The sequence below is a fragment of the Lepidochelys kempii genome, chromosome 3 (assembly GCF_965140285.1).
Source record: "Lepidochelys kempii isolate rLepKem1 chromosome 3, rLepKem1.hap1, whole genome shotgun sequence".
Taxonomy (NCBI): Eukaryota; Metazoa; Chordata; order Testudines; family Cheloniidae; genus Lepidochelys; species Lepidochelys kempii.
The window spans coordinates 18,209,950-18,225,730 of record NC_136382.1 but is presented as its reverse complement, the minus strand read 5'-3'; the positions used below and the strand labels follow the sequence as shown (position 1 = coordinate 18,225,730).

The following is a 15,781-nucleotide window of genomic DNA, read 5'->3' as shown; positions in this document are numbered from 1 at the left end:
GTTCCCCGGGCAGGATTGAATCTTGACCCTTGTTGTTTTTTTAAAGAATGCATACCCGTCTTGCTAACAGCGTAATGCCCAATTTTAAAAAGACACATGCATGTGTGTAACTTTGCACATGGTGAATAAACCCATTGACTGCAATGAGGCTAAGACAAGGGAAGCACAGGGATAAATCTGGCAGAATCAGGGCCAAAATGATTAAAACACAAACAATTTTGAGCTTTCTTTTTTTCATGGCACAAAGCTTTGGTCACTTTTATTTCCCTTCGGTGTCATTCTCTGGGTCTCATGCACGAGCACAAGGCTGTTGTGTTTTGGTTCCCAGCACAAGGTTTGGAATTCTAGTTTTGGGAGATGTACCTAGATTTTGAGAACTTCTCTGTGTGTATATAATGTCTTCTGCAGTTTCCACGGCATGCATCCGATGAAGTGAGCTGTAGCTCACGAAAGCTCATGCTCAAATAAATTGGTTAGTCTCTAAGGTGCTACAAGTACTCCTTTTCTTTTTGCGAATACAGACTAACACGGCTGTTACTCTGAAACCTGATTTCTGTGTATAGTACTCCAGCCAGGGAGCAGGTGTCGGTGGCCGCTCTGTGTGGCTCCCGGAAGCAGCAGCATGTCCCCCCTCCGGCTCCTACGCGTAGGGGCAGACAGGAGGCCCCGCTCCACACACTGCCCCCACCCAAAGCGCTGCCCCCACAGCTCCCATTGGTCGGGAACTATGGCTAATGGGAGCTGCAGGGGCAGCGCCTGCAGATGGGGCATCACGCAGCAGAGCCACCTGTCTGCGCCTCCGTGTAGGAGTGACATGCCACTGCTTCCGGGAACCACTTGAGGTAAGCATGGCCCGGAGCCTGAACCCCTGAGCCACCCTCACACCTCAACCTCCTGCCCCAGCCCTGATCCCCCTGTCGCCCTCCGAACCCCTCGGTCCTAGCCTGGAGTACCCTCCTGCACCCTAAACCCCTCATCCCCAGAGCCTGCACCTCCAGCTGGAGCCCTCACCCCCCATGTCCCAACCCCCTTCCCCAGCCCTGATCCCCCTCCCACCCTTAATCTCTCGGTCCTAGCCTGGAGCACCCTCCTGCACCCTAAACCCCTCATCCCTAGCCCCACCCCAGAGCCCACACCCCCAGCTGGAGTCCTCACCCCCCTGCCCCGCACTCCACTGCCCCCTGCCTGGAGCCCCCTCCTGCACCCTGAACTCCTAATTTCTGGCCCTATAGCCTGCACCCAACCCCAATTTTGTGAGCATTCATGGCCTGCCATAGAATTTCCATACCCAGAAGTGGCCCTCGGGCCAAAAAATTTGCCCACCCCTGCTCTGACAGCATTTTTCAAGCATTAATGAATTTTCAATAGAGATGCACTCAAGCCACAAACTCTGGCCCTGAATCTGAATCCTTCTTTCACCAGCCTTCCCACCCCCATTTCTGGCATTTTTTGGATTTGGGGTTTAGTTGATTATGGAGAAGTCACACATGAAATTTGCTCTGAGATCTAAAGTTTGCCCAAGTTTGCAGCTCAAATCTAGAATTTGGCCTGGAGCCATCTCTAATCCTCACAACTTCCCTGTAAAGCAGGTTATTATTGATATTGTCATTTTATAGTTGGGGAAAAGTTAAAAGTGACTCGCACAAGGACTTACAGTCAGTCAGGGAAAACTGGGACTAGAATCTAGGTCTTTTGACTATGCTAAAAGTACCATGGACTATGTTTCCTTTTTCCACAGTAAAACTCTGGCCTATATTTTTCTTGTGGGACACAATCTCTTTTGAGCTGGGATTCTGCGAGATTTAGGGCTGTTCTGTGCTGGTAACCTGGTTGAGCTAGCAATAAAGACACAAGGGCTATAGGTGACAATTTTTTTTAAACCATTCTCTTTTGGGGGCCTGTCCTGCAAGGTGATGTGCACCCTCAGTCCCCACTGAAGTCTATGGGAGTTATGGGCCCTCCGTGTTTCACAGCACCATGCTGTTGCGCACCTGTCTGTCGTGCCTCCAAGCAGCAGACTAAAACAGGGCTGAAGCTTCATTTCCTGACTACAGCTACCTCCAGTCCCAGCTTGAGGAAAGCCATTCAGAAGCTGACTATACTGACCTGTGCAAGCATTTCCAGACCAAATCCATGGGAAGTGGGTGGGCAGCTGCAGATGGAGAGACTGCAAACACCTGCCACTAGCACCTGTTGGCATGTACCGTGTCATGCAGCAGGTGGGAAAGTTAGATGCAAATAGAAAGGGACATGTCCTGGCCATCCCCTGTATCTTTCTGCTTGAAGTCTGTGTGTAAAGATGCAATGTTCCTATTAATGGCAAAGGAGTGCAAAAAGCCAGTATAGCAGGTCACAGAACCACTTGTGGGAGTGTTTGCTTTCTTTATCAATCTGCTCATGGCCCTCCACACGATTAGTCAGGGTCCTTTGGAATTCCAGCCACAAAGGAATTTGTGTTTATTTGTTTCATGCGACCCCACAGAAGTTTTAACGTAATATTTCTATAGAAATTTGCAAAGAAAATAGAAGAATATCAATAGTTGGTGATTTTACTATTTAGGATCATCTGGTAAACTGGTCAGATTTAGGACTCAGTCCTTGACTTTAAAGATTGGTATGCAAGTAACTTTGCAGCAAGTTAAGGAAGTATGGGCTGGATGAATGCACTATAAGGTGGGTAGAAAGCTGGCTAGATTGTCGGGCTCAACGGGTAGTGATCAATGGCTCCATGTCTAGTTGGCAGCCGGTGTCAAGTGGAGTGCCCCAGGGGTCGGTCCTGGGGCCGGTTTTGTTCAATATCTTCCTAAATGATCTGGAGGATGGTGTGGATTGCATTCTCAGCAAATTTGCGGATGATACTAAACTGGGAGGAGTGGTAGATACGCTGGAGGGGAGGGATAGGATACAGAAGGACCTAGACCAATTGGAAGATTGGGCCAAAAGGAATCTGATGAGGTTCAATAAGGATAAGTGCAGGGTCCTGCACTTAGGACGGAAGAACCCAATGCACAGCTACAGACTAGGGACCGAATGGCTAGGCAGAAGTTCTGCGGAAAAGGACCTGGGGTGACAGTGGACGAGAAGCTGGATATGAGTCAGCAGTGTGCCCTTGTTGCCAAGAAGGCCAATGGCATTTTGGGATGTATAAGTAGGGGCATAGCGAGCAGATCGAGGGACGTGATCGTTCCCCTCTATTCGACATTGGTGAGGCCTCATCTGGAGTATTGTGTCCAGTTTTGGGCCCCACACTTCAAGAAGGATGTGGATAAATTGGAGAGAGTCCAGCGAAGGGCAACAAAAATGATTAGGGGACTGGAACACATGAGTTATGAGGAGAGGCTGAGGGAGCTGGGATTGTTTAGCCTGCAGAAGAGAAGAATGAGGGGGGATTTGATAGCTGCTTTCAACTACCTGAAAGGGGGTTCCAAAGAGGATGGATCTAGACTGTTCTCAATGGTAGCAGATGACAGAACGAGGAGTAATGGTCTCAAGTTGCAGTGGGGGAGGTTTAGATTGGATATTAGGAAAAACTTTTTCACTAAGAGGGTGGTGAAACACTGGAATGGGTTACCTAGGGAGGTGGTAGAATCTCCTTCCTTAGAGGTTTTTAAGGTCAGGCTTGACAAAGCCCTGGCTGGGATGATTTAACTGGGAATTGGTCCTGCTTTGAGCAGGGGGTTGGACTAGATGACCTTCTGGGGTCCCTTCCAACCCTGATATTCTATGATTCTAAGTCTTTGAAGAATTAGGTTCTTAGTAACATAATGTCTGTAGCTGCAAACTACAGAATTGTTATTTATTATGGAAAAACTCCTGCTAGCTTCACTGGGCTTCGGATCTATAATTGTGACCAAGAACATAGCAACAAACCTAAAATCATCCCTCTAGCTGTATAGTACTCAATTGGCTCTTGTCCCGTTTGTCCCTGAGTGCATCCTCTCTGGCCTAGAACTGAGCGGGCATGGAAACTGAGTGACCAACTTCCACCTAGAGGTGGGACGTCCCTGCAGATCAGGGTGGCAGGGCATTAGCAGCAGGGATGGTGCCTCTATTTACCCTGTAACTGTTCTGTGGGCAGAGGACTTCGATCTCCAGGATTTGTGCAGAAATTTTCTTTAAAAATGTAAGGGGGAGGGACACCATAACTTCCCCATAAACAGCGACGTGCTGCCAATATGGGAACGAGTGGCTCCCAACAAAAAATCCTGGGGAGCTCAGACCAACTTCCCTCTGAAATTGCTGGTGCTAGAAGTTAGACAGGGGGCTCCCTGCGAGTCCCCTCCATTACATCGCTGTCCTAACATGGGGAGTCCACCAACTGGCTGCTGTGCCTTAGAAGAGATGCAGTGAGCGACATTAATGAGGAGCTCCTCCTCCCCGCTGAGCTCTCTGAGGGCCTGATGCCATCACAGGAAATCAGCTGCAGCATTGCATAGATTAATTTTTATTTATTAAAACAACAAGAAGAAAATAAAGCACTATAATAGCAATAACAACCTTGGCCTGGGCCATTTCCTGGAGAATTAATGACCGTCTGGGCTGATGCTCCTAGCTGATCATTAGCCCACAGGAAATCGCCTCAATAATTGTTGTTTGCTTGGTTGCTTTTTAAAAAAAATGTGTTTCTAATTTTGGCTGGTGTGGAGCCTCTAGAAAACTGTGTGCGTTCCAAAGACAGGGACCGGGGGGAGAGGGGAGGCATGCGCCTTTTGGCTACATACATTAAAAGAAGTGATTGAGCAGTCTTCAATCAACGACCTTTTCAGCTGCATGCCCAGCCCAGAGAGAGAGGCACCATAGAGGGGAAAAGCTAATCATTGCTAAGGAGATTGCATGGCACTCCAGGATGGGTCTTGATTAACGCAGAGGGGAAGAATGTAACTCACAGATGTCATCAAAAATGAGGGAGGAATCTCTTACAGTGGATAATACTGTAAACTTGGACTTCTTCACACCACGAGGCGTATGGAACAATCTACCAATGGATATATGCTGTGACTCAGCAAAGTGTTTAAGCATGTGCGTAAATCGCAAGGAGGACAATAGGATTTAAGCATGCACAAAAAGTAAAGGACATGTTTAAGTGGTTTGCTGAATCAGGACCCTGGGGTGGGGGTGGGGGTGGGGGTGGGGGGCAGCAAGCATTAAGTCTATTTAGAGAGGCCTTAAATGCAGACCATTGATACCCATCCTACGCATGATCTACACTGAGGGGAAGGATACTAGCCTGGATGTTAGGAGATCTGAGTTCAATTTCCTGCTCTGCTTGTGACTTCCTCTGTGACCTTGGGGAAATCACATAAGCCCGAATGCACAAAAGGAATTAGCTGTCTACATGTCAGTTTTGGCTCCACGGCAATGCATGAAACCCTGCTTAAGTTTTTAGGGTAGAAGTTCCTTGGGCACCTATGTTTCTGTTTCTGGGCACGCACGCTGCTTCCTCTCTCCGAGTGTCCGGGCACCTATCTCCTGCCTAAGCCCCAGAGCAATTCACAAACCAGGAAAGACAGGCGTTCATCCGATCCTGTAGGGATGCTTAGAAGCTGCCTAGTGGATCGGGTCTCATGGAAAATCTGGGTTGGGGGTGCCCACCTTTTTTATAACTTTTAGCCCCATGGTTAGAGCACTTGCCCAGGAGGTGAGAGACCCTGCCTCAGTTCCCCTCTCTTTGCCAAAAGGGGAGAAGGGATCTGAACAGAAGTCTCCAGTATTCACATGTGTGTGTGTCTAAACACAGACCAGCAGGACAGTCTGATGTAGGGCTCCTTCAATCTCTCCTGCTGAAGGCTGTTTCACTGTGGATAAATAATGAAATCTATTGGATTAGGGGGACAAGATCCCAGGTGGGTGCCCTAACCACTGGCCTATAGGCTTATTCTTGTGTTCTTGCCCAATGACTATGTAAGTATTAATCCACAGTGGAATAGGAATAAGGATTTTGGTGCCTAACGTGCATTCAGGACCCAATGCCTCAGTTCCTCAACTCTCAACTAGGGTTAATTGCACTTCCCTACCTCACCGGGGTGTTGTGAGGATAAATATATTAAAGATTTTGAAGTGCTTAGTTACTACAGCAATGGGGGCTATCTAAGAGCCAGAAATAGTTTGTAATGAGAAAAGTAGAATATATTGTATTTAATTTTTAATGGGTTTTAGTATATGTGCTGGATTGACAATCCAGGAGACAGAAATCCACTATTTAGCCACATGGTGGGGTACAGCACAAGCAACAACTGTCTTGCCAGCATGCCTCAACTCTGCTTTGGAAGGACTTGGGGGGAGAGAGTGGGTTAGTCTCTGGTAGGGTTGCCAACTTCCTAATTGCACAAAGCCAAGCACCCTTGCCCCGCTCCTTCCCCGAGGCCCTGCCCCTGCTCTGAGGCCCCACTCCCCACTCTCTCCAGCTGCTCGCTCTCCCCCCACCTTCACTTACTTTCATTGGGCGGGGCAGGGGGTTGGGATGTGGGCTCCAGGAGGGAATATGGGTGCGGGAGGGGGCTCAGGGCTGGGGCAGGTGTAGACAAGCTGCAAGCGTAGACAAGCCCTGTGTCCCTTGAGGCCTCGCTCTCTAAAGGTAGTTAGATGCCTAACTGCCACTGAAACCAGTTGGCACTCAGTGCCTGAATGCCTTTGAGGAGCTGGGTCTCAGGCCCTTCGGAACTGTTTCCCTGTGCTAATACGGTCCTTGCAGCCTGGTGACAGGCGTGCCAATTAGTGCCCAGTCTGATATTGTGCTTTGTGATCTGCCTACTGGAATCTGGACTGACACTCCCAAGTCCTTTCACTAAACAGCCAACAGATGCTTACGGCACTCAGGCAGTCTGAACCTGAACTGTGCAGTGACCTTCTCCTGACCTGGCCCCAACTGCTTCCTGCCTGTCCTGCCTGCCTCTGCAAACATTCCCCCTCCTTTCCCTGTTGTAGGGGGAGTCCTTAAAGGGATAATGCCCCTTTTCTTCCTGCCAGCGGGTCAGAGTACCCCCCTTCCCCTCCGCACTTGGAAACTTGCAGTGAGCACATCTATTTTTAAATGCACAGTTAGAGTTTGAAGTCCATTCTCCTTCCCGCATTCACACCCTGAAAACTGCTCTGAAAAAAGAACCCTTACACTTAACAGACTGAAAGTGCACAGGTGTGGCCATTCTCAGGGCAACATCTGTGATTCTGTATTCAATAAGAGGAATTCTGCTCAATGAAAGACCACAAAATATGACCCTCGATGAAGATTGTCAAGGATTGATCCGTATTGTTTGATTTGTAAAGCAAGTCACCCATGTCTAATGCCCTGGATAGTGCAGTTTCCTATTAATTATACTTTATTGAAAGTGACTGCTTCACACTTTCTTACATTTTAAGAGTTAGCCCATATACTGTATCTGCCTAATTTACATTTTATGTGTTGTAAGGCAAGGATATTTGGCCAAACTCACCATTTTAGGTCAGTTGGTGCACGCGCTCACACATACTCTCTCTCTCTCTCTCTCTCTGGCAGAGGGACAGGGTTTTTGTATTGTACAGTGCATAGCACAGTGGGGTCCTGGTTCATGACCAGTATGGCTCCTTGGTGTTACCACCATACAAATAATAATGCTAATAATATTTTTAAAAATGAATAGCGATTCGGGGTGCTTTCGTGTCCGACTGCCAAACTTGAAATGCCTGAAAAGAGGCCGGAGTTTCAGAAAGGCTGAAAACACACCCTCTGAAAGTTAGCCCCCCCCCCCTTTAAGGTTTCTCAAGTTGGCCACCTAAAAATGGAGGCTCCCCAAATTATTAGTCATGTTTCAAAATCCAGAATCTTGGCCATTGATGATTTAGCTGTTTCAGAGCTATGTTGGTGGCCTAAATTGCCCCTTTGCTGTGCAAGAAGGCGCATGCTTTGGGAGGATGGCTGCTGTGTGACTGGGTTGGCTATATGAACTGATACATGCCAGGTCTGCAGGGTGACAGTTCAGTGAAGGAGTCCAGCTTGTGTCCAGCATTTATGAATGCTGATGGCATAACTAATATAGCTCATGAATACCAGCAGAGCTCAAAGATTCAATTACTGCATTGGTACTGAATGAAGGACTATCTGTTTAGACTTGTGTGTCGTGTATAAAAAATTACTGGCTAACAAGCAATCTAATTTCAGTTCGCTCACTTGCATGGTAACTAGAACAGTGCAGAGAGTGAGTGTGGAAGAAAGAAGGAAACTGGCAAAAGGGAAAGAGAAATAATATGTTTTCAGTCCATTCCAGGCTCCACACTCTGCATTTTATGAATTATGTCAAAAGAGTGAGCTATGGATCTGATGCAACAGGTATATTTTTTAAAAAATGAGCCTGTATGTGTATGTGAATTTAGTGCTCATACAAGTGAGGTTTGTCTAATCATATCAGCGAGGCATAGAAGAGGCAAACCATAAGCAATTCTGCCAGTGCAAATCAGTCCAGCTAACCCCTTCTCTTCCACTCCTTGGAGCCCTCCATGTGTTCACTTGAAAATGAAGTTTAGGGGTGAAGTTAATTTCTGCACAAAATAACAACCCACCTGTACCCTGCAATCCAAAAGGCAATTTCAAGGGAATATGGGATGGGATGGAGCAGTTTACTCAGGGACGTTCAAGTCAATGGCAGTTAGGCACCTAACTCCCTTAGGCCTCTTTGAAAATCCCAGTCCTAAAGAATCTCTAATCTCGTACCATTATTGTTTATTTGTATAGTGCCAGCAGCAGGGTCAGGTGCTTTGTAGGTAGGGATGAAGATGAAGGGTGAAATCCTGGCTCCATTTAAGTCAGTGGCAATTTTACTAGGATTTCACCCAAGCTCTCTGCTCCAAAGAGCAATCTAAATAGAGACCGGACAAACAAAGCAGGGTGCCAGAGCAGCAATAGACAGCTGTACAATTGAACAGTGAGACTCAGCACCCATTTTGTCAGTTCCATGGATTGAAATGTCTTTGTTCTCGCATATCTGTTTCAGTAAGTTAGAACCCCAGGTTGGGTTCTCCTTAGAGAAATGTGGTGTTAAGAAGGGGCTTGAACAGGGAGGGAGTGGAAGCAGATGGACTGGATCAAGTAGTAGGGCCAGGTATATGGGGCAGCATGAAAGAAGGTCCAGCGATAGGAAAGGAGAAGGTACAAAGTGGGCACTTGGTCTGATAGCTTGTGCAGAGTGAAGGGGATCGGGGCCGGGGTGAGTAGAAACAGAAGCAGAGGAGTGGCCACCTGAATGCACTGGGCCTTGAAGACAAAGACGAGGGATTTAAATTGGATCCAGACAGCGAGGGGGTAAAGCTGATGGAGGCACCTGAAGAGGGCCTGAACTATGGTTTTTATTGCAGAGGGGAATGCATTGCAAAGCTTCATGCTGAATAAAGGGCAGTATGCCTACCACATTACATCAAACACCGTATCAAGTTCCTGTTCAGGATTCTTCCCCCTACTGCTTGCTGTAGCTGTGCCATGGGCAGCTTCAGGTATTGGCCTTCGCAGTGACCTTTAAGCTCATTCAAACCCAGATTCACGGTCTGATGCTATTAAAAATATTTTGAAATATGCTCTTTTGTTTGATTTGTGGCCCCATATTTCAAGGGAATATTAGATGCAATGGATTTGAAATTATTACGCTGAGATCAAGACTGAAATTGTCTGTATTATTTGAATTTACAAATGGGGTATGCCCCATCCCCACTATACACTTCAGGATTGATTCAGCCAGATAAACACCTCCAAACACCCCCAGCTTTTACATACTAGAAATCTGCTTGAAGTGATTTTAGGGATGTTTCCTGCTTGCCTTCTGAAAACTCCACTTAAAGGAAACCAGACCTAGAGGACCCAATTCTGCTCTCATTTCTAAGGGTGCAATGGGATCCAGTGAAGGCAGAGTTGGCCTGAAGGGGACAGATATATTCCAGACCCTGAAGGCCAGATTCTCAGCGGGTGTAAAATGTCACAGCTCCGCCAGTGACTTCAATGGAGCTGCACTGGATCTGAGGATCTGGCCCCAAAGTTTGATTCCCATGCAGGGCTCCGATTTGAATTAACAGGATTGAATTTGGCGCCAGCTATTTTGCCCAGTTCATCTTCATCCTTTGTTGGATCAACTCTTTTTTTGCTATAACACTTAAATGAGCCAAAGTGATTCAGCCCATAGAAAAATCCAATGCATAAGCAATACAAAAATAAGATGACAGTTTAAAATACAATATGGATCCTTCAAAGTCTCATTATATCGTCTCAGAAACGGTTTTTTATGCTGAATCTGTCAAGTCAAAGCCCTGGCTCCATCTATCTTGGGGTGTCATCAGCAGTAAATTTTTGTGGTCTGGGCAGAAAGCCAGCACGTTTGCCTTAGATAAGCAAATGAACGCTATGAATCGATCATTTGCCACTTCCTTGGTGCAAGGCTTGCCATTTCAGCTGTGCAAAGGCGCAGAGAGAGCATTGAGCTTTGTCATCCTCTTTATTCCTCGGCCAATAACGTATGGACAGAAAGGTGCACTTAGTCACTGCTGCCTGTGCAGCTTGCTGGCTTCACGATCCCACTCGCGTAGGGAATGGCATTAGCGTTTAATCTGGGGGGGCTGCTCCTTTACCATACTGGCTGGCGTTCGGACACAAGTAGCTCATGGTGTGCATGCAGTAGATGCCTCAGGTACATGTTCTACCACTGGATCCCAGTGACTCCACGGGGGGGATACAGTGGAAGCTTTGAAAGGACCATCATGAAACCAAGAGAAGATCTGAACCTCTGAAGAAACTTGGGGATGTTTAAACTTGTGCAGCTGCCCCGTGTGACCAAGTTATGTGATGCCTTGGTCCTCTGAAAATAATTTCTTTTCTCCTTGCAGAAAATCCTGAGCGTGCCGCTCTGTATTTCGTCTCTGGAGTATGCATCGGACTCATTTTGACCCTGCTGGCCTTGGTGCTGAAGGTGTCCTGCCGAACTGACTGCAAACGATCCCCGGGGAAAAAGCCGCCTCAGGAACCGGAGAGCGACAGCGACAGCAGTGATAGTGAGGACGATTCGGACACCACTTCAGACCTGTCAGCCCGCAGGCACCGCAGGTTCGAAAGGACTTTGAACATGAATGTCTTCACCTCGGCCGAGGAGCTGGAGAGGGCTCAGAGGCTGGAAGAGCGGGAGCGCATCATCCGGGAGATTTGGATGAATGGGCAGCCGGACATACCGGGGACCAGAAGCCTGAACCGCTACTACTAAGTGTTGGGAAATCCCACAGTCCGGTACTGCAGCCTTGGTCTTCCTGGGCCTGCTAAAGAGAGAGAGGAAAGGAGTGTGACATCGGTGTCTCCCCTTTTCCTTTCAGAAGGGCTAACTGGAGCAGTGTGGATGGACAGCAATAAAGCTTTCACCTTCCCCTTTTCCCTGACATATTGCTACCGACACTAGGAAATCACCCCCCAGGATTTTCTCTCTGGAATCAGTCTGGTCACAGCAGAGGTGGATGCCAGCTTCTCCTCTTGGTGTAGTTCAGCAGTGGGTGGGAGGCACACTACGGTACAAATGCTGCTCTCATGCTTGCCAGGGAAACCATCAGTGTTCTGCTTTCCCCAAAGATTTCAGGAGAATCGAAAGCAAACTGAGACTCTGGGTCCGCTAAAGGAAAGATAACATGGGGAGGGAGGCACAAGTGCATGATGAGTGACTGTCTTGTGACTTTGGAAGCCATGAGATTAATCTAGTTAAAAAAAGTGACTTTATAAGATGTGGGGATTCTTATGCCATGAAATCGTCTTGGTGCTTGGACGTTCAACTGTGTGTCCTGTTATTTAAGATGGTGTTTTAATCTTGCTTTTCAGTGGCAGCATTTTTTTACTGACACCTCAGGGATAAAATCCTTTTGTTTTTTAGTATGTTTCCCCATCTCCTTACTCACAAACCAACCTGCTCCCAACAATGATGGTATTATGGTATTATAGGAGATGTGTCAGTGATGGGTGAAATGTTAAACAGCCTCAAAGAGGTTGAAAGGGGGTTTGTTTGTTTTGAGTTGAGATATCTAGATATATATTTGAAGAGGCTGCACAGCAATGTGCCTTATTCTTTTCTGTTGTTAAACTACAGGTTTCCATGGATAGTGATGCACAATGTTTTATATATTTTATTAAAAAAATAAAAGAAAAGGTTTGTATTTACCAGAGGAAAATGGGGGGATGGAATGGGCCAAATATGCCAGCAGGATGGGAAATAAATGCAAAATAAACTCTGCTTTGTTTATATCTATTTTAAGTTGCATCCTTGCTCTTGGCTCACGCTTCGCTGCAGTAAGATACTTTGGAAGAGCAACGAGCTTTTGCAGCCACTCAAAGCTGACACAAGCGTCTAAGGCAGTGGTGGGCAACCTGTGGCCCGTGGGCTGCAAGTTGCCCACCACTGGTCTAAGGGTACGTCTCGACTGCAAAAGGAAGTGTGTTCTTAACTCAGGTTAGTCAACGCAGATTAAAAAAGCAGTGAGGACACAGCAACTTGACTTTTAACTTGGGTTTAGCCCACACACACACACACCCCCCCACCCCCCCCTCTCTCTCTACCGGAGGTGGCACCAAACATGGTGCGTGGCTAGCTAATTCTTGCTCACATGCTCAGGGTCTAACTGATCGTCATATGTGGGGTCAAGAAGGAATGTTTCTCCTGGTTAGATTGACAACAACTTTGAGGGAGGAGGTTGTGTTGCTCTTGAGCATGTGGGTGGGGATCGCTTGCCAGTCTTATCTGGGTATATGTCAATCATTTCCCTGCCATTGCAGGGCTACACTTCAGTCCCTCCGATTCTCTGCCTGTGGCACTTCATATTGTGACCCTCAATATTTGGTTTAAGTTACAGCGACCTAAGTGCTGTCCACCCAGTGGGATGCTGGCGGGAGATGCTCTCCTGCCGACATAGCTTCCACCTCTCACAGAGAGGGAGTAACGATGCCAACGGGAGAGCGCTTGCTCATCGGCACACAGCGTCTTCCCCAGATGCACTACAGTGGTGCCCATGTAGCACTGTGGTGTAGACTTGGCCTTAGAGAAGCCACTTAAATTTGACCTGGCCGCCCCTCCCTCAGGCCAGCAGGGAAGGGGCTTCGCTGGTATGTCACCCAGTGCCTAAAGGGGGAGCCTGGGCCCTGGGCTCCCCCACCATTGTGTCCCTGCCGAGTTCAGTGTGCTGTCTTCTTCCTCATAGGAACAAGGGGGGGGGGGAAGAGCCATTGTCCCACTTTTTTTAAATGGGGGAGAGCCATGCCCCCCGACGTTTAAGAACCTTTCCTAGCAAAGGCTTCTCCTGCTCTTAAAGGGACATGCACCTGAACGTGGCTGCGGTCATAGAAAAAGTAATGCATCTTTGGTTGTATTCTCTTTCCCAAGTGATCCCTCCAACATGTCTCACCCTGCACTGCCCTCTCCCAATGTGTACATCCCAGACAACGCAACAGGGGTGTTCTGCCACAGACATCCTGTGTGGCCTTGCACAAGACATAGGGCCAAGTTGTTAGGTGGTTAAAGATGGAGCTAGGTGACTTGTGTGACTTTAAAAAGGGCCTAAGTGCTTAACTCCCAAACACAGATGCTTTTGACAGTCCCAATAGGTCTCTAGCTGCATCCTTAGGGGCCTAAAGACCTTTAAAAATCTGGTCCTCACTTTCCCTGGCCCAGAGCCTCAAAGGTAATTAGGCACCTAACACCCATGAAATCAATGTTGCCTGGATACCTTTGAGGATTGGGGCCTGTGCCTCAGTTGCCCATCTGTAAAATGGGGATAAAACACTTCCCTACCTTGCAGGGGTGCTGGGAGGATAAATACATTGCGGATTGTGAGGTGCACAGCTAATGTGGTGCTGGGGGGCCTCATGGCACCCCATTTACTAGATAAGTATTTTGGGACACAGTGCGTACCTCTCACCAACTCATCTGAGAGCTTCTTGCTCCTTGGAATAGTAACAATTCAATGAGGGGTCTTTAACTGGAACCAATGGAGCATTGTAGCCTTTTCATAAACATGCATGATGGCTTTACCAGGACAGGTCCAGAGCCCAGCGTGATCGCCAAATATGGAAATTAGGGGCTAGATTTAAAACTAGGTCTGGTGACACTAAGCATCACAGTGCCTAACTTGTAGGCCCTTAGAAAATCACTGGGAATCCCAAAGCCTGAGGTAGGCGCCTAGGCTCCCTACAAAATGAATGGGGAGAGACGGGGGTCAGAATGGGATTCACAAAAGCCAGCATGCTATGCGGCTCCATGCCTAAGATAGCCAGTGGGAGATGCCAAGCCAGGCACATAGCTCTGAGAGGCAGAAGTCCTAGCTGCATGGAAGCACCTCTCTGAGCTTGGGAGTCTCAGCTGCAAACCCTGTCTTGGAGTTAGGCACCTACTCTGTAGCTACAAGAAGCTATAGGGAAAGCTGTAGTGGTGGTCGGGGTACTCACCTGGGACAGGGGATACACCCAGTTCAATTCCTTCTGCCCCTCAGGGGCAGAAGGCTTTTGACCAGGGCTCTGCCACCTGTCAGGCAACTCCAGTAACCGCTGGGCTCTGAGCTGGTCTGATGTGGGGCTCCCTCACTCTTTCCTGTTGAAACTGTTCCACTGTAGATAAATAGTTTTAAAAAGCCCTGGAGGAGGGGGCCTGGATCCTAGGTCTCCCATTCTTGCACTCATCCTCAGGCTACAGTCGTTCTCATGCTTGTGCTCTCTCTCTCTTATGTGCTCTCTGGCCCAAAGATGCTTTCATAATTTATCCACAGTGCAACAGGCGACAGTGAAGGCAGCCCACATTGGAATAGCCCATGGCTCTGCAGCTGAGTTAGGCAGAGGAACACCCATCCTCCCCCACCCCGGTATGTGCAGCGCTCTGGAGCTTAGGTGTCTGGACTCCTAGAGTGGCGCAGCAGGGTGCATGCTCAGAAACATAGGCCCTAGGGGACTTTTACAGCAAAAATGTAACTGCCGAGCAAGGTTAGGCACCTGAAATGTTCAGCAGCAGCTGAGCGGGAGTTTTGTGAATCCCAGAAGGGCCTGATTCTGGGATTTAAGTGCCTAAAGTAACTAAGTCCTTTTGTGACACTAGCCCGATGTGTTGGATCTTGCAAACTACGAGTCACACCGGTAGTCAAACTGAAGTCCAGTCTATTTGCCTGCAATCCATGCCATCATTCACATATGTGGCAAGAATACAAACAGGAACTAGGGGTGCAGGGGTGCTGCAGGACTTCTAGGGGCTCTGCTCCTGGCCCCACACATGGGGCTCTGCAACACCCCCACCTGTGGCCCCAGCCTCGGCCCCCCTTATCCCTCTCTGCACCTTCCCCCCAACCCCAGAGCCATGGCCTACTCCCGGCCCCAGCTCTGGGGGGTGAGGCGGGTGTGGGGGGGTGAAGTAAAAAGTTTTGGGACCACTGCTTTACAGTTTTGTTAGCTGGCTTTCAGCACCCCCACTACTGCTGAATACAAACACTAGACTGGTTCCAATTACATACGCATTATTTGTTCTTGTTCATTCCCCCCCCCACACACACTCTTGATTTGCCACCTCACACGGTCATCCCAGTTTCGAGGCACTGACCTCTGATGGGGAACTTTGTTCAATGTACCCTGAAAAGCTAGGTAATACGATGTCTGCTGCCTTTCCCATGTCCACGCTGGTGTTAATATCCTCAAAGAATTCCAGAGAGTTAATGAGGCCTGGCTTTCCCTTCCTGAACCCTCCCTGGCTCTACTTAACCCCTTGACTGCCATGGTTCTCAGCACCCCAGGGGCTACACAAATAAAGCAAGTTCGCTTAGCCAGCGG

General features: G+C 48.2%; 1 protein-coding gene across 1 annotated transcript in view; it reads left to right on the top strand.

Annotated features, from left to right (window-relative positions):
• LOC140908532 (protein eva-1 homolog C) overlaps positions 1 to 12,210 on the top strand; it is a 312,652-nt gene extending 300,442 nt beyond the window's left edge. Inside the window, exon 8 of the mRNA XM_073335814.1 lies at positions 10,837 to 12,210. Coding sequence (XP_073191915.1) covers positions 10,837 to 11,207 — 371 coding nt within the window. The 3' untranslated portion in view covers positions 11,208 to 12,210. The remainder of the gene's footprint in view (positions 1 to 10,836) is intronic.
• The last annotated feature ends 3,571 nt before the right edge of the window (positions 12,211 to 15,781 follow it).